Source organism: Nestor notabilis, unplaced genomic scaffold, assembly GCF_000696875.1.
Source record: "Nestor notabilis isolate BGI_N333 unplaced genomic scaffold, ASM69687v1 scaffold7539, whole genome shotgun sequence".
Taxonomy (NCBI): domain Eukaryota; kingdom Metazoa; phylum Chordata; class Aves; order Psittaciformes; family Psittacidae; genus Nestor; species Nestor notabilis.
Window position 1 is genome coordinate 1 of NW_009943186.1, and position 13,757 is coordinate 13,757.

The 13,757-nt window shown below is 42.9% G+C and overlaps 1 protein-coding gene across 1 annotated transcript; it reads right to left on the bottom strand.

Moving 5' to 3' along the window:
* Nucleotides 1–6: 6 nt before the first annotated feature.
* DDX42 (DEAD (Asp-Glu-Ala-Asp) box helicase 42) lies at nt 7–13,270 on the bottom strand (the record flags this gene model as incomplete). Its single annotated transcript, XM_010021792.1, has 17 exons — nt 13,050–13,270; nt 12,098–12,248; nt 11,506–11,567; nt 10,449–10,485; nt 8,905–9,054; nt 8,555–8,659; nt 7,900–8,019; nt 7,225–7,401; nt 6,446–6,574; nt 5,805–5,904; nt 5,436–5,483; nt 4,788–4,885; nt 3,338–3,614; nt 2,449–2,675; nt 1,731–1,841; nt 721–822; nt 7–66 (listed from the first exon to the last, which is right to left on the bottom strand). Coding segments are annotated over exons 1-17 (2,175 nt in total), but the record flags the coding sequence as incomplete, so codon positions are not given.
* Nucleotides 13,271–13,757: the final 487 nt, after the last annotated feature.

Below are 13,757 nucleotides of genomic sequence, written 5' to 3' on the forward strand. Positions count from 1 at the left end.
AGCAGCAGAGCTACCAGTCTTTTGATTATTTAAGCTTGCAGCAACAAAGTGGCTCTTATACTGGGACTGACAGAAAGAGAGAGAGAGAAAAAAGAGAGCATGTTTGCCTTGGTACTGCACCAGGAACCACACAGTCATCACGCACACACAAGCCCATCTCGAATTCTGGGGAAGCCCTAGGAAAGAGTTCCTATAAAAGGTCAGTCTTGGAGTAAAAACTGCTGTGCTTAAAAACACAGAATTAGTAACAGGCATCTGCTACCAAACCACAGAAACAAGGGGACTCCTATGTTGTGGGGTTAATTTCTACACTGAAGAGAAAGAGTTTCTCTGTTCCCCATTTCTTTTGATTGCAATTACACTATTGCTGCTAAGCAACCTAAATAGGATCAAGCCTAGCAGCAGAATCCAGAAGGGAAAGATAGCAAAGAGGCGACTGAAAACAAAGTAAGTTTGGCAAATTAACTTTGTGCAGATGTGTTCAGTCCAGCCTGCAGACTCATGCTGCCACTTTGGACTGCAATACTGAGCATGGGCTCCAAGCAGATGAGACGTGGCCACAGCTACAACTGCCAAACTCAAATGCCCCAAAATCAACAGGGTTTCTGCATTTTCAGGGGAGAAATAATGTAGTTGTCTTGAATCATCAGTAGGAAAGTTTTCCCATGTTAAGTCCTTTCCTCTTGAGTTCAAACTTGGAGTACAAGTGCTGGAACCAACCTGAAAGGCTGCTTTCATTGCCGTAAGCCTGTCTCCCATTGCCCCAGTGGATGGCTTGTACGCCTCGTAGTTACTCATCACGCTGTTGTTGTTTCCACGGTCCTATGCAAAAAGACAAAGGACAACTGGAGGGATTTACCCAACACACACACTTTCAATTCAACTCTCCTCTGAACCTGTCTTGGCTCTGCACCCAGCAAATATGTCTACTAATGATGACAAACTTCTGGGGAGCACCGAGCAGCTCAATAGTTTGCCCCACGTCCTTGAGGACAATGAAAAGTAAAGATGGGTTAAGTCTTAGTGACTTCCTAGTCACAGAATCATAGAATGGTTTGGGTTGGAAGGGACCTTATCATCTAGTTCCAGCTCCAGTGCGATAGGACAAGGGGTGATGGGTTCAAACTGAAATCGGGCAAGTTCAGGTTGGATATGATTCTATGATATAAGGAAGAAGTTCCTTACAGTGAGGGTGCTGAGGTGCTGGAATGGGCTGCCCAAGAAAGTTGTGAATGCTCCATCCCTGACATTGTTCAAGGCCAGGCTGGATGGAGTCTTGGGTGACGTGGTTCACTGTGAGGTGTCCCTGCCCATGGCAGGGGGGTTGGAACTGGTCGGGGGTGTTGGATGATCCAACCCTAACTATTCCATGATTCTCAGAGTCCCTCTCCAGCATCCTTGTAAGCCCCCTTCAGATACTGGAAGGCTGTTCTGAGGTCTCCATGCTACAGTAAAACCTCACTTCCCAGCTCCTTGCAGTACATGCAAAAGCAAAATGCAGCCAAATGATTGCCCTGGCCCTGAAGAAGGCAGCTCTTGACAAGAGAGTAACACCACAGGGACAGTTTCATCTGGGATGCTTCTGATACTATGGAAGATTCTGAGCTATGAAAGCCTTTGAAAGCAGAGGCTGTACTCCAGTAGTAAGATTTTTTACATTAAAAATTAGTCAATACTAAGTCTAAAAGTTCCAAGAATCTGTAGACAACTTCTTCAGCACCTCTACTTACAGAATTTTCTGATCCCAGACCAGGACGTTCACGGTATCCTAAGCCACCACCACCAATATTCAGCTTCTTGCCTTTTCCTCCTTTGAAACGTGATTTTCGGAACCATGGATTCTATGCAAAAGAAAGACCAATCTCAACACAGGGAATAAGAAGCTTCATAAATGCCTTTGCTCTCTTGCAGCTCCACAAGGCAGCAAAAGACAAGAACTTTGAGAGCTGACAGTGGCACAAGCACAATTGCTTCAGCTATCTGTCATACCTATATATAGTGAGCCTGCCAGGCAGCCCTGCCAAGCAGGTACAATGATCAAGCAACAACCATTTCAGAGAGTGAATGTCCCTGTAATTATGTTCGAGTTTAGCTTTCAACTAAGCTGCATTTCCCAGGTGCCTGCCATAAATCCACATTGAAAATCCAACTGTAATGAGATACTGGAGCTGGAGTGCCCTGCTGGCATCAGCCAGATCACAGCTCCCAATTTCACAGGCAGTGCCTGACCCCAAAATAGATTACATACTGCATTCCAAGATCTTCATGTCTTCATGGAGTCTTTCAAAGGTCATTAAAAACACTAGAAAGCCTGCTTAAAAGCAGGACAGATCACCAAAAGGTCACTGCTAACACATGATGGAGCCAGAAACAAGTCCCTGAGCTCCTCTTCTTGTGCTAATCATGGAAGGAATCTTCCTCTACTCAAGAGGCTTTTCTGGTTCATACCTGCATTGCTAGATCCAACAGTTCTTTGGAAACATGTTGATTAGCCCCTTCCAGGTTCCTGACAAGATCACCAGCAAAGTTACTGTCTTTGGGGGTCAGCAGAGTGTAGGCAACTCCCTTCTCGCCTGCCCTGCCAGTACGACCGATCCTGTGCGTGTGAGTGTCTATGTCTCGAGCCACGTCGTAGTTGATGACAGTCTTAATGGAAGGAATATCTAACCCACGAGCTGTAATAAAAAGCAACACAGCGGGAAGTATGATGATCCCAAATTAACTCAAAGCAATCCCATTCATACCAGCTTATCACTTCATTCTGCTCCAGCACACAGAAGGAGTTTCCGCAGGAACACAACCCATGTAAGACACTCCTCACAGGCTAAAACTCCTAAGTGTAGCAATATCTTCTCTAACAGTAGTATAAGTTACACTGATTCCCCAGGTCCACAGGGTTAGGGATGGAAGAGACCTCTTTGTATGACTGTTTTTCCAATGAAGAGAGAGGGATTTGTTAAAGGACACTGAAATTCACTCTTTGGTCAGCTAAACCTGGGTACTAAAGCTCTTCTAGAAAAGGCTTCAAGTGTGTTCACTTCCTCTTCACTTAAGCATGCATCATGTGTCAGCTGATTAACAAAGAGCAACTATTTTCCGTAAGAAACAGCTTCTTTTCATTCTGTATATTAAAAGCTGTCAGACTGTAATAGAAACATCATTAGAAGACTTTGAAAACAAGCCCCCCTGCTGACACTGTGTACGTCTGAAAAACATCAGGAACCCAGTGCCCAGCATGCACAGAAGCCAACCTTGCTGCTTCCCACTGACATGTGTTGGCCTTGCTGCCAATATCCACAAACCTGTAGGAGATGCTGTTTTGTAGAACATCACCTACCTGCCACATCAGTAGCTACCAGTATCGGGATCCCCTTTTTCTTAAATTCTGAAATGACTTTATTCCTCTCACTCTGGTCCATATCACCATGAAGCAGCCCCAGATTATGATCCTCCTGCTTGAGGTTATTGGCCAATTCTTCTGCATTTGCCTTCTTGGTGACAAACAGGAGAACACTGCCAGAAGAGGTGAACTCCACAAGGCGTCGAGTCAGCCAGTTCCACTTGCTAGGGCCAGAAGGGAAAATCTCCACAATTTGAGTAACATCTTCATTTGCCTAAGGGAGAAAATAAGACAAGAAATAATGCAGGACCGAAAGGACAGTGTGGCAAACAAATGCAGAATGAAATGAGGAGTTTCAACTAGCTGTGAGAGTAAACAGTGGAGAAACAGGGGAACAAAATTCTTTAGAAGAGATTTTAGCTCTTGTCTAACTGCTGACCACTTCTTCTCCACAGTTCAGAGAAGGCAGGGGTTAAACCCGAGAGAGGCAAGGTGTAGTCTTTGACATGATGCAGTTTAGCACCCTCCTGATCTAAAGGTGGGTACTTGCAATTCAGATGATCTTGGGACAGATGCTATTAAGATCTGAAATAGACTAAGCAAGAGCAGGTCTGAGATGGAGAGGATGCTCATCAGTACGAGTTACTCATGTGGCCGTCAGAGAAAGTACTCCTGTGAGCTGTGACTTGCCCTGGGATCAGGAAGAGGGGAGGTGTAACCAGACTCCCCATACTCCCTATACAAGAATGATGCTCTCAGAGTAATAGTTTAGATCAGGGAATAGAAACCCTGTGATTGAGCTGGGAAAGCTGCTGCTTTTCTTAAGCAAAATGTAGGCAAAACAGTTTCCCAGAAAGCCATTAATTTGTTGGGAATGAAGCAATACCTCACACTCCTGACTGAGGAAAAATAACACGCAGAGAAATGGTCAAAAGAAGAGTGTTCTGAAGGTCACCTTGTGAAATTTCTCAATAGTTTTCATATATTATAAGCAAAGTTTCTTCACAGCAAGGATGCATCTGCCCACTTGATGACTTTACTACCAAATCCCTCTTCGGCTAATAGATCAGCTGCTACTGTCAAGCAAGTCTAGAATCAACATTCCCATGTGAACCAACTGAAAGACTTTACAGTCTGAGTTCCCAACCCTTCACTGCGAAAGCTGCAATTGCTTGCTTTATACTTTTGAGACAAAACAAAAAGATATACCCATCGATCCAGCCTAATAAAATCAATCCCTGCATTAACGTTGTTTCACTCTCTGATGAAACCTCCTATCACTGTAAGAGTCAGAAAGGTCAATACAATAAGAAACCAAACACAAAACTTTACTATTTCTTGTTAAGCAAAAAGAATTTAAAGAATGACTACTGCAGTTTAACTTCAATTTCAAACAGGGAGAGAAGGCTTCCTTTCTCTGCTTGTCTCAGAATTATCATGGAATTACCTCTCCAATGTCTCCCTGCACAACTCGAATGGGGTCGATCAGAATATCCCGGGCCAATTTCTCAATCTTCTTACGGAAAGTGGCACTGAACAAGAGTGCTGAAAGAAAAACAGTATTTAAGTTCCTTAAAATAACAACTTCCTTTCAGAATTGTGGCAACACTGCACAGATCCTGTCAAGGAGGACTTGTCCTCATTATACCAGATGTCCGTGATCTGAAGCTACAGCCTATTTTACCGGTTCTAACGAAAATTATCCACTATTAGAATCCCTCAAAGTGGAAACACATTTTCATGGCACCTGAAATAAGATGTTGGTAATATGTGGCAATGCTGTGAACTTGCTTTCAGGGCAGCTTAGAACACAGGCTCTCAAAGCATATGAACACTTATTCAGCTAATCATCTTTCCTCTGAGTAAAGTGCGTGGAGGGATTACAGACTGATGAACAATTTGGTTCGATGCCCACACTTCACAAGTGCTCCCTCCCAACAGCCCACATGGAGAATAACACCAGTGGACTTTTCAGAAAGTCTCATTGTGTGGCTGTGTCTAGAACAGTAAATCCCAGCTCTGTTCCAGTCCTAACTGGCAGCCACCAGCCTCCTTCGACCCTCAGGAGTTTACTTTGAGACATGCTTATACTTACTCTGCCTGTCAGGACGTACATGGCTTGCGATTGATCTGACTTGATATTCTGTAAAGGAGAGGAAAAACCCTCTGATCAACATTGTATGCTCATTATTTAGTAGAATAACTCAAAATGCAACTTCATCCATGCAACTTGAAGTGCCCAAAAGTTATTCAGCAACTTAAGATCAAGGGGTTTGAACTTCAGCGTCAACAGGACTTCGCTGATCTCTTAACAGCAACAGATATTAGACCTTTAAATATGAGCTATATCTATAAAATATTTGCTTAATGTATTATCATATATATGAAGCGACAGGGGTTACAAACAAAGCTGGGAACTGGACCCTGCTGCTTTCCAAAACAGTGACCTTTGTTCATTACATACCAAACCCCATATCAAACATTCTGTCAGCTTCATCAAACACAAGGTAAGTGACTCTTTGAAGGTTTGTAGCTTTCTTTTTCACATGATCAATCAAGCGACCCTATTAAAAAACAAAACAAACAAGTTTTTAAAGCATATTTAACAAACTCTTTCCTTTCCTCCAACCATTAGTTGCTCAGTTTTGTCCAAGTTCACAACTAGTTTCTGCAATAAGCAATGTTAGGTGACAACTGTGCTCATTCAAATCCCTGGTTCAGCATCAACGCCCCTTCTGATTCAGCATTTCAGCCCTTCACAGGCTCTACACTCATTCAGGAAGATGGCACTCAAGTTCATGACATTCTGGGAATCTTCTTCATGAATTTAAGGCTCAGCAATCAGAACCTGGTATCGTGCACAACTGATGCCGATTCAAGCAGATCTTGCTTGTTACTCTGCCTTCTGCTGGAGATCATACCTAATCTCTTTCAATTTCTTTGGGAGAATAATCCCAGTGTATTTGCTCTCAACATCTGATAACCTGTGAAGAACCTAAATTTCAGTTATCAGAGAACAAATTCTGCATCACCAATGGTATTAAAAATCGATCTCAGCTTCAATTAAGCAACAAAAAAAGGTCCTGTGTGTATACAGGTACTTACAGGCGTGCAGACAACTATCTCTGCCCCCTCCTGAAGGGCTTTGGCTTGCTCCCACATGCTTCCTCCTCCATAGACAGCTACAGAGCGCAGATTATACGCCTTACCAAAGCGCTTACATTCCGAGTGGATCTGAGGATTTTAAACAAAGCACATCACAGTTCATGTTAGATCTGAGAAAACAAACCTACCCGGGATATACAGCCCAGCTCCTGAAATCCACTTTGCAGCCTAATAGCTTAATGAAATTATTCAGGGCTGGATACTTCAAGAATTTCCAGTAATTTGAGAAATGTATTTAGGCATCCATTGGGAGACTTTAAAACACTCCTCCAGTGCCTAAAGGGGCCTCCAAGAAATCTGGAGAGGAGCTTTGGACAAGGGCCTGCAGGGACAGGACAAGGGGAATGGCTTTAACCTGCCAGAGGGGACATGGAGATGAGAGCTCTTAGGCAGAAGCTCTTCCCTGTGAGGGTGCTGAGGCGCTGGCACAGGGTGCCCAGAGAAGCTGGGGCTGCCCCATCCCTGGCAGTGTTCAAGGCCAGGTTGGACACAGGGGCTGGGAGCAACCTGCTCTAGTGGAAGGTGTCCCTGCCTGTGGCAGGGTTGGAGCTGGAGGAGCTTTGAAGTCCCTTCAGCCCAAACCAGCCTGGGATTCTATGATCCAGCTGTGATTTAACTTCCAGGCTCTATCCTTTTACACATACAATTTGTGGCAACGAATCCACAGTATTCTTCATATTTAGGCTGTATGGCACATACATGCTTTTCTACACACCTACCTGTTGGCAAAGCTCTCTGGTTGGGCAGACAATCACCGCAATGGGACCATCCCCTGGCTCAAGCTCCTTTTGATCCATGATATGAATCAGCATTGGCCAGATGAAGGCTGCTGTTTTTCCGCTTCCAGTCTTAGCTATCCCAATCATATCTCTGCCACTTAGTGCAACTGGAACACCCTAAAAATAAGGAGATTCTAAACTTGTATACGCCAACCACAGCATATTCTTGTCTATTACATGAAAACTCAGATAACAAGAGGAAAGCACACTGCAGAGGAGTCACAGCAACATCCATCAATGCTTACAGTTTCATTGCCAAGTTTAGAACTGAATTAGTTTATTTTAAGGGCTGGAAGCAATTTTTATATTATGACTTTTGGTGTCCTGTATGAAATCAGTGTTTGGGCACAGTACAACATCCCAAGGATATATTTACACTTACACAAACACAGCTTGTCCAGCTGTAACAATGCTAAAACCAAATTCTCTGAGCCTGTTCTTTCTGTAACCATTCTGAGTGCTGAAGTCCTCAGTTCATGCCTAGTAAAATACAAATCATTCTTTGTGACAGCTTCATATAGGAAACTAGAACTGCATACATCCTCATATGGACCAAGGGATCTCTGCACTGTGTCATTAGTTCTCTTTAGATGTTAGAGAAGCAAGAGGACTCACCTGACATTGTATAGGAGTGGGTTGGGTATACTCAGATTTCCTAATTTGATGCATAAGTTGCTCGTCAAACCCAAAATGAGCAAAACTACTGCCAGGCCTCGGAGGAGCAGCACCGGAGACCTGAGGAACAGAAACACAGCATTGTTCATGAACAGAGAAACAAAAAGTGAGAAAAAATATGGTGTCTCTGCCTCTGAAAATGGCTTTCTACTTTTTGAAGAGATGTAAGTTTAAGTAGGTACAAATTCCACATGTGTGTAAATAGGACTTTCGGGTATAAAAATGTAGATAAATTGTCAATCCACATAAGCTACCTCCTTGTATACCTGGTCTTCTTCCCCAGGTAATTCCCTTCATGGAAAGTCACTACACCAACATGTTACAAATGGCACATAATATTCCCAGTTTCCATTCCTAGCTCTGGAGTTCTTTAGTCCAAGGGTAACCATGCAATTGGCAAACTGCAGTACCCACTCTGACAAATCCAGAGGAGACTTTCACGAACTGTTAAGGAAAATCAAGCTCCCTTAAATCAAAGTCACTGAAGTTGTTTGAGAGGCTGGAGTTTCCTGGGAAAATCTTCATTAAAACTATTAAGACAGCCCAAAACAAGGAGTTAAAAGGTCCCAGGAGGATAGTTTTGTGACCAACTTACCCGGAGATTTAGCTTATGACGTAGCTCCACCACTTGCTGGGGGGTGAGACTGGTGATCTCCTCATGTTCATCATAGAAATTCTTCTCAAATGGTGGATATTCAATCTGCAGGAGTAATTACTCAGTTAGTTCCAGGACCCAAGATTCTCTCATTCCACTGAGTTTTGGTGGGGAAATGCCCTTTTCCTCAAAAGTTCTTAACTGTCTGCAAGAACAGTTGTTTAATACAAAGCCATTTCAAGGATCTTTAATAGGACCTATGTAGCACGACACTGAACTGTAAGAGGGATGGAAGCATATTTCAGTCTGCTTCTGAGCTCCTGCTTTCTAGAATGGAATAATCTTCCTACCTCTGAATGGTCAATAGGTGGAAGAGGATCAATGATTTTTTTGGACGGTGCAATTGGATTCCCATCACTATCATACTCCAGGTTATCCTCTTCCTCTTCTTGGACCACACCAGCAGTGGGGTTTTCAGCCATGTAGCGAAAATAAGCTTCCTGCAGCAAAACATATCAGTAAAATCACATACAATAGGATGCAAAAATACTACTACATTTGTCTAAGTGACGCATACACTAAATGGCTGTTTGCTTTCATACCCACCATTGAGGAAACAAACCCATGTTCACTAGAACTGACTCTTCTAATAAATACCAACAGTTATGTCCAGAAGGACAATATCACAAATGAAGAAAACAACTACAGTTTCAGACCACAAAATGCTTTGAAAAACCAAACTTCTCTTATGTGTCTGCTTAACAGCTCCTTCTACAAGGACTTGTTATGCTTTAACAGAAGAATCTATTCTTTTTTCCACATGAACATAGTACAAACACCACAGGTTTTAAAGCAGAACACAATGTTACTAAGCACATGATGTTCACTTCTTTTCCTATGCCAAAGACAGTTTCTCCACTTCCCCTAATTAGACTTTGAGAAATGAAAGCATATCTATTTTTCATTGAGAGAGTCAACAGCAAGTGGGAAAGAAGAGTCCTTCAACACCAGCCCAAGTTCGAAATCACTGTCACCACTGTCCCACACCATCCTTACAGCTCACAAACATGTGCGTTGCTGAGTCTCACTGGCACACCAAAACATTCTCAGGGAGAAAACATAACTCACTTGACTGCCAAGCAAGTGTTAAAGATCAGATTTTTAAAGCAAGGATCAATTTACTACTATATGGATATACTCATCTGGGTTTTTAATTTGCATGGCCAATTAGCACTCAGTCCCAGAGATATGCAAAGAACACACCTGAACAGCAGCTGTTTGCAGGTATAAGTCACCCTTGCTCAAACTTTAGCACTCACCAAATTGGAAGCAAAGGGCCAGAGGCCAGACAACCCTTCCACGTTCTGTGTTACTGCTGTTAATTACAACTTAATGATTACATTTTGAAAGGAAGTCTTTCCTCTTTGTTTATTACTTCTGTTACAGTGATGCTTATAATCCTCAATCAGAACTGGAAAATAAACTGAATAAAGAGCAAAAAACCTGATCCTTGCCCTTAACAGACATGAAATTTCACTGCAAATAGCCTCCACAGTTTAACAGCCTCTCTCTGGTGCTCCATGTTAGTGGATTCTAATCTCAAATTTGACAAGATCCTGAAAAATCTGTACAGGAAGTTGAAGTTCAAATTGACTGAAGGAAAAGTCTTCTTAAACAGAGTAAAAAAAAGAATGAAATCAGCTCCTAATATTCTTCTTTTTTTAGTGAAACAGCTGGAAGGGTAGAGACAGCAGGGCAAGCACTACAGCTTATCCGGATACTGCGCATGACACTGGACTTTTGGGTGTACCTAGCAGTTCTATATTTGGGGAGGGAAGGGAAAAAGAAAACAAAACAACAAAGAAGAAGATAGAAAGACTGCATAGGAACTCACTTGGTCATCTTCCTCTTCAATGTCATCTCGAATACCCCTGGAAAAACAAGCGGAGAAAAAAAAACTTCCCTGCAAGTGTTCCACAGACTCAGCTCCATACTTTCATGTGCTAAGTGCTGAGCTCCATACTTCGTGGAAGGCACAACACTAACAACTCAGTAACATTTATAATCCCAACCCATGGAGTTTTCGTATTTGGTGCCAACCATAACAGCGACCCTGCAAAGACTTCTTTTACTTCTATTAATGAGACTGAAAGATTAGGACTCCGTCTTCCCAGTAGAAGCCACATCAAAGATCATCCTGGTCTAAGCTCTTGATGCTACGCAAGTCCCATAACTGAAGAGGAATATCAGCCAGGAAGTGCAAATCCAGTTCAGAACTTCCCCAGGCGGTCATTTGGATCCGGTGTTCTGTTTCAGGACCATGTATAATCTGATCAACCCCATGCAATGCAAATTCTACCAATGTATCTGACATTTCTATCAAGAATCAACAGCATCATTATTTTCCTTGGTCAAAACAGACAAGCTTCCAAAATGTAACTGTTTTTAAAGTCCAAATGAAGTATCCCAATTGTCACATGCTACCTAGTTCCTCAGCTTTACAGGGAATGCCTTAAAGCCTAGTTTGCAAGACTCTCCAGTACTATAGGTACAGCAGCATGGGGTTACTTTGTTCACATACATGCAAAATTAAACTAAACCATCCTCACCATTGCAAGGATGTGGAAAGAAGACAAACTATTTCAGGCTGCTCTGGAAGACAGTACAATGTGCTGCCCCAGTTTGTGTGGCCTAGAAAAGCTTCTCATGTGAGGGAACTCTTGGTGTTGTTACATTTTACTGCAGGATGCCACTATGGATTCTTCCCTTCTGGTATTCAATTTTTATTGCTCAGAACTTTACCCATGGGGGATATCATGCGCTGGTTAATGCTGGTTACTTGGTGTACGTTATATTGGCTACAGAACAATCATCATCAACAAAATGCATTGGAATTCTCTTAGCACCACACAAGAAACAGGCAGGCATGGGAATTATAAAAGAGAACTTACTTAGCATTCTTTTTTTCTTTGTCTTTATCTTCGAGTCTCTTCATGTCTCGAGCAGCTTGATCCTAACGGGTCATAAAATGACAACATGTTAAACAGACAAGATGATGAAACTTGGAAGGGAAAAATGTTCCTATATCACTAGACCATCATGCCACAGAGACAACACTTTTTGCACTCAACTTTTCCTTGTTCCATATCCTATTAAGCTAAATAAATCCTCCTACTAATACATTCGAAATCTTTATACTTGTAACTTCATGGCAATGTTGTGAAAAAATACATTCTCTGCATTCCTCCTGAAAACACTGTACTAGAATCCAGCTAATAACAGAACTGCAGCTTAGAAACAGCTCATGAGAAACACAAACTCCTTCAATTCAGGTAGTGAAAAATGCACAAAACCTTAATTTCATGGTCAGAGACACACGAAACTCTTCATTGTATTGTTTGGACATGCTCTAATTGACATGGCACTAAAAGGTAAGTGACATCCTGAACACAGCTGCCAAAGGCAGGAGTGACATTTGCAGCTCCTGACTGGGGAGAAGTATGGCCACACAAATGAATAAACATCTCAGGAGCCAGGTCTTGCCTCCACTTCAGCCATGAATGCCTCCAGAGGATCATCATCGCTGTCAGAGTCTGCTGATTTGGAATGAAACTGCTGGCGAGTGGGGGAATTCTCTGCGGGAATGTACGGCAATTCCACATTGCTGGAATCTTCCTCTTCATCCTCAAAGTACCTGAAAAGAAACAAACAACAGCCCAGTCACCACATGGTGGGTTACAGTAGGTGACCTTTGAAGGTCCCAACCCAGACTAGTCTATGACTCTATGTCCTACTGCACTGTGCTGCCTCTCATGGTTTCCAAGTGAAGTCTCCCACACGGAGGTGGATAAAACCAGTCAGTATGTGCACAGGAAAAGATGTTGAGCTTTCTTTATTTACAGTTATTCCTGTTGGAGGCTAAAAGTGGTGGCAGGGCAATGAGATATTATGAAACTAATCTCCTTGTGTGGCTCTCCCAGGCTGGTGAATACAGGAGGTTCTTCTGATTTCCCTCCTATTCAACACATTTATGCAGCTAACAGAAGGGTCAGTAAAGAGTTGTGGAGTTGAATGTTTCTCTGTGCAAAAGACACCCAAATTTAACCCTCTTGGCCCCAATTCAACATACCAGAGTGTGAATAAGATTGAACTGAGGTTATGTTCTTAGAGAGAGGAGCTCTCTGTGGGCTGCTGCAGTATCACGGGGTCTTTTAAATCTATTTAGAGGCAAGGATGTGTTATTACTCTCATTTTACAGATGACGTAAAGGGTAAGTCATTGGCTCAAGGTGATGCCAAAAGTCTGCTGCAAAGCAGGGATGGGGGTTCGTGCCTGTGACCAGCTCAACTTTTCTTGATACTGCTGTTGTAAAGCTACCAGGGTTCTGTTACACCAGAGGTTTACCTCATAAATGTCCCAGAGACATTCCCTGACTTTGGAAACTTTCAAGCACTACAATCTAGAGCTGGATAAACACCGCAATGATGGCACTTACGCATTCTCCTCATCAAAATTTGCTCGCTTTGACCCAATTTTGTAGAAGGAAGGCAGCTGAGGAGGTCCTGATTTTGCAAATGCAGCAGAAGAACCGGCAGTTCCAAAAGCACTGTGAGACTGCTGAGAGAGCTTCGGCTCCTCCTTCTTCCCAGGTGTGATGGCAAAGCCACCAAATCCAAAGCCTCTCTTAGTACCAGGTCCACCTTTATTCCAATTCATGATGTCCCCGGTGTATCTGTTAAAACCAGAAAAGAAAACTTAATGCTCTTTCTGCTTTAGGCAGTTCTGTATCTAACGGTCACCATTTTTCTTGGATTACTTCAGGCACGACAGATACTTGTGGAAATGTGACTGATGAGTTCGATCTACTTCCCAAAAAGCATTAGGCTTTGTTCTTTTCGTGTAGGTATGAATGTATCCACAATCGTCTTCCAAAACAGATCGTGTCCCTCAGTGATTACTTCAGCATATTCAAGATGTTGCCTGTCTTCCCTGTTTTGCAACCTAAGACAAACAAACCCAAGGCCAGAACTTTGAACATCAGCAGAGACAAGAGATGAAAAGGCAGCTCAGGACATATTTTGCATGCCCATACAGTCCCATCCTCAAGCGTTTCATGGCTTCCTAAACACCACGCTACTGCAACCCAGCGGCTCCAGAAAATGAGCCCGAAGCAGCCCACTGCTCTGCGGCAGGGCATGCTCCT